Genomic DNA, 4902 nt, shown 5'->3' on the forward strand with positions numbered 1-4902 from the left:
ATTATGATACTGGGAATTGAGTAGCGCATAACTTTAAGAGTTATGAGTTTATTGAGGTTTTTTTAGACTTAACCATCTACACTTACATATCATTGTTTCCAAAGTGCTAGTGATATTTGAATCGGTTAATTTGACGGATTGACCCACAATTACCGCACTTGATGCTAAGTTCATCCACTGCTTCGCAGCCTGGATAGAGTGTTGACACCTCTGGAAATGACTATCCATGACACAAAATCGTTAAAATAGCGGTTGAATTACCAGTACAATCATAGGGCATGGATTGTTTCTAAACTATTAGGTCCCAAACTGGGTGGGTTGGGGGTTGTTTAACCGAACCTCCATTTTCGGACCTATTAGTAAAGCTAGATATTTTGTTCATTTACAGCCAGTGCATGGAGTTAGATTGGTTTAGCTAATTTAAATATCCATAAAAATTATCTCCTCAACTGTGTAATGGCATGAAAGTGCGTAACAACCAAGGAAAAAGTAAAGGGTCATCTTAAACTATAACGGTTCAACTAACTAATTTTCATCTGGTCCAACAGTTGGTGTTGGTGAGCTGTTTGAGCGGCGTCAATCACATGCTGTGGGCTTTGATTAATGATAAGCTCTCTTAAGACTCCATTTTGTTGGTGCTCTTGGCTGATACTGTTTTTTGCAACAACTGTTTTGGTAGCTGGGCCAGCTGGCACTGTATATGCATTCTCAATACTTTCATCTGAAATGAAGAATACATGTAGGTAGAGATTACAGTGACATTACAACATGGAGAATAAATGATATGCTAAGGTGGGAAGGCAAGATAGGCACAAGGTAACATGGTTTTGATCCGTATGATCTCATAATTATTACCAATCAAAGATGCTGTAGCCCGCTGTTGCATGGGTAGATGGTCTTTTGTCGCTAGTCTAAGTGCACAGACATGAAAAATGGAGACAGCACCTACCCCCATTTCGGTGAGAAGAGAAGGAAGTTAGATAATAGCGCGACAGGGCAACCACAAGTATCTGTCTCTACATCTGAGAACATGGACTAGACCAGTAGATAAAAATAAGACCAAAATATAGCCAAAGCAGGTCAGGGCTGGCCACAAACACAGGGAACACAACACACAAGCTATTAGTGGCCATTAGCAAGAAAAATGAAAACAGGCAAAATACATATTACATTCTATAAGATGCTATGACCTGGTCATGGCCTTGTTTGTATGACTGGCCATGATATGAATGATGGTCTATAATTCTTATTCTGCAATCTGATAACCTCAAGCTACAATCAAAATAGACAAATTTTTTGGTGAGTCCACAATGTCACCATACAGTAATCCCAAAGACTCTTCATCAACTATAGCATAGACTTTGTGTCTTTCTTCCTGCATTTGAAGTGGTTTAAGCATTTGCCCAAATTAAGAGCTTGAGTTTCCATAATATATAGTTGTTTACATCTCTTTAGAAAATCATCATATGACTGGATCAACTTTATTTTCAAGTTGGTAACAAAACAACCTCTTTCTTCACATTCGTTGTTTTAATACAAATATCCATTTTGTTGGCACTGGGTTGCATTGAAAACTTGAAACTTTCTCAGCTTGAACTTCTGCTAGTCAAAAGCATGACTCGACCAGTGACCTTCACACACTTACAAATGATGTTTGGGAGTGTTATTGATTACTCCGCGAAGAGTGACAGGCGTCTTAGGTTTTTAGGGCTACTCTTCCTGTACTGAAAATAGACTGAGATTGTCTTCAATAATCACTGTCAGTCACAGACTTGGAAAGGGATTTTCTGTCAGTATGTCGTAGCATTTCATAGCTGTTTACATAAATTACCTGTCGGCCTATGAATGCTGGGCCAGATGCTTCAAACCGAAACTAGTGAAGTTTCGTTTGATCATGTTGATTTATGGACAAATAATAAGGCAGTTAGTAATACTACTTATGCAATTATTGTCACCTCCTCAACGTCACCTACAGTGATAAATGTTTGTCCTCTGTCAATTTTCAATTATCCCTGTCATCAGGTCGTCAAAATCGTCATAAAACATGGAAGGACCCCCATTTCTGTCAAAGGGAAGGAAATGACCTTTTGAATTAGACGTAATATTCCTTGTTGTGAATGCTTATGGAAATGCCACACCTAGTGACTGAGCCATATGGTAAATATTCAAAAGTATCTTCAGGATGTTCTAGACGCCAACCATTGCAGGCATCATTATAGTATCTCTTCAGCGGCCCATAAACGGAAATATCTAACAGTTGTAGCTTGTGTGAGCAGTGAGGTAGAAAAATAAGTAACACCACACCATTATCTTTCACTAGATCCAAAGCGGGTATGGACATATGACTTTCATGGTTGTTCATGAGTAGAAGGCTTTTTGATAGCGCGCCCATTTTCAATTAAACACTTCAGCCACAGAACAAATAAATCAGCACTTGTCCAACATAAAGGATTTGTTGCACCGAGTGTACCAGGAAGTACGCTAGCTATCATATATGGGTTGTATTTAACCCTAGGAAAAGTCATCGTTGGTGGGATAAAGCTACCTCCTATATACTGTATAGGCAGCTAGCGTTTCCGTTAGCTGTTTATACAGTAACTTGGTCGCCGTTGTCGCTACTGACTAGTGTAGGAGTCTTTTCTTTTTAGCCTGTTTAGTTCATTTCTATCTAGATGCTATTTGGCCACTTTTTGAGGGTTTTTTTGTCAAATGAGCTAAATAAACTTCATTAGTAAGTATAGCGGCTCTCCCTCTGTTAGCTTTACTTTTCTTGAGTGTGTCAATTGACTTCTCAGAAAAGGGTGATATTTCTTCTGGATGTTTGTGAGAAGATGTGTGTTCAGTAGTTAATGCAGATGTTGATGGTTCGCTTAAGACAGGTGAAGGATTAGAGCCACTAGCTTGAAGATTCTCGTACACTTCTGTATTGTCAGTAGGCGCTGCTGCCTTGAACACGTCATCAGTAAATACCCCACGATCTGTTTGGAAAATCCCACTTTTCCTAGATCCACTTATGGCATTTGCTGGAACTGAAGCTTTGACATAGGCCTTACCAAACAAGGTTGCTGTTTGGTCCAACGACACTACATGGTCAGGATTATTCCCGAGCTCTACCTCAACTTCTTTGGCATAGCAGGTGCTGAGTGGACCCATCACAGACACGTCCAGGGGCTGCATACCGTGGCTACAGCGTGGTGGCGAGCATAAGAGGGTAACTCCATTGTCTTTTGCCTGTTGTATTACAGGGAGATTTTGCGTGTGGTTTTTTGTGGCCATCAAGTATCAGCAAAGATGGGTCGTTTAAAGTAGACCCAGTGTGCTTGAGAAAGTGTTCAAAGCACATTTTAAACAGGTAGGGTTGCATCTATCCAGAAGGGTGTGAGACACAGAGGGAATTTGGTGGGATTTGATTATAAATTAGCATGGGAGGGAAAAACATTCCAGCAGCATTCATGCACATTAATGTAGTGCTCAAAGTACCCCGTTCAGCTGATATCAAGGAGCCCACCCGTTTTTTTTCACGAAGAGAAACCACTTTAGAGGTTTTGGCCTGCACTGTAGTAACACCTGTCTCATCCACGTTAAGTATCTTACTTGCTGGAAATTTTTTAGCATCCTGAATACACCCTAGTTCAAAAAAGGAGGATACAGATTGCCTGTTGGTACCTCGGGCTCGTGCTGGGGATGTAGCCTCGGGGTTCCTACTCATGAAAGTTCTGATCCAATCCCATCCAGCTTGTTTTGATTCTTGGCTGAATGGATGTTTAATATTGTTGCTCTTAGCATATGGATAGGCCAAACTATGCAGCCCAGTTATAGTTAAATCATACAACATACCATCCATGGACTTTACATAGGCTAAAACCTCAGTCTCTTGATCAATTGTAAATGTAGCTTGTTTACTACTCAGTCCTTTACTGGTTCCTTGGAATAGCTTGTTGCCATCCTTACACCGGCGCTTCAATGTGCTCTTTGGAACACCATACTTCTTTGCTGCACTCAGGTATCCACATTTGCCTTCCTTTACATCAGCTATTGCTTTAAGCATAGAATCCCTATCCCATGACTGCCTGTTGGTCTTTTTTACATAATTTCATGGCATATTGACACCTAGAAAGTGTAAAGAAACGAAGTTTCACAGCCTGAGTTAAAAGGGGATAGCATTAGGTCAAATGGGACACAAAGTATGGATTTTTACCTTGTATCCCAATACTCTTAACCTATAAATTTCATGTGTTAAAATGTGAATAAATAAATCCTTTGTAAATCCTATGCCATCTGTAGCTTGAACACTGTAAAGTTTGTGAAAGTTGTTACAGGTTATAAAACAGATAATTTGAAATTTTTGTGACTAGCCACTCGACCTTTGGTTCTTGCAAGAAATTTTGAAAAATAAAACAATTTATCTCAAATTTTCCGATCATGAGAACATAAAATATGACCTTGACATTCAGTTAGTATAGGTCACTAGTATTCTCTCTGTGTGAATTAAGAGTTGCAATCTCTTTCCTATATACAAAATATTTCCCTATTCCATTTTACCTCAATATCCGTTATACCCCCAACTTTCCCTATATTATATAAAGATTTTATTTTAAATCAAAATTTACTATTTATTTTGGTCTTTGTTCACATTACAAATCACTTATGGACAAGTACAAAGTTATAGGAACTATGCTAAAGAGTGGCCACTGACGATCATCAAAGTAATACAAACCTACATCAGCATTACCATATTTAAAATGGTAAAGGCAGTCTATGTTATTGAAATCTCAAGGAGAAGTTTGCAATAATCTCTTCTGCAGTTTTCTATATATTTTATATCAAAGACTGGTGCGCCATTTGCCGGTATTCGCAATTTGCCAATGACAGGGGAGATAATGAGGAACAGAAGAGTATAGT

General features: G+C 39.0%; 1 protein-coding gene across 1 annotated transcript; it reads right to left on the bottom strand.

Annotated features, from left to right (window-relative positions):
- Positions 1–3364: 3364 nt before the first annotated feature.
- On the bottom strand, positions 3365–4048 carry LOC137390788 (uncharacterized). The gene has a single exon (XM_068077105.1). The coding sequence runs from the start codon at positions 4046–4048 to the stop codon at positions 3365–3367; it is 684 nt and encodes a 227-aa protein (XP_067933206.1).
- Between the last annotated feature and the right edge of the window lie 854 nt (positions 4049–4902).

Source organism: Watersipora subatra, chromosome 3, assembly GCF_963576615.1.
Source record: "Watersipora subatra chromosome 3, tzWatSuba1.1, whole genome shotgun sequence".
Lineage (NCBI taxonomy): Eukaryota > Metazoa > Bryozoa > Gymnolaemata > Cheilostomatida > Watersiporidae > Watersipora > Watersipora subatra.

Excerpts from the sequence above, each read along its gene's own strand:
- LOC137390788 (XM_068077105.1), bottom strand. The coding sequence starts at position 4,048 with ATGCTTAAAGCAATAGCTGATGTAAAGGAAGGCAAATGTGGATACCTG.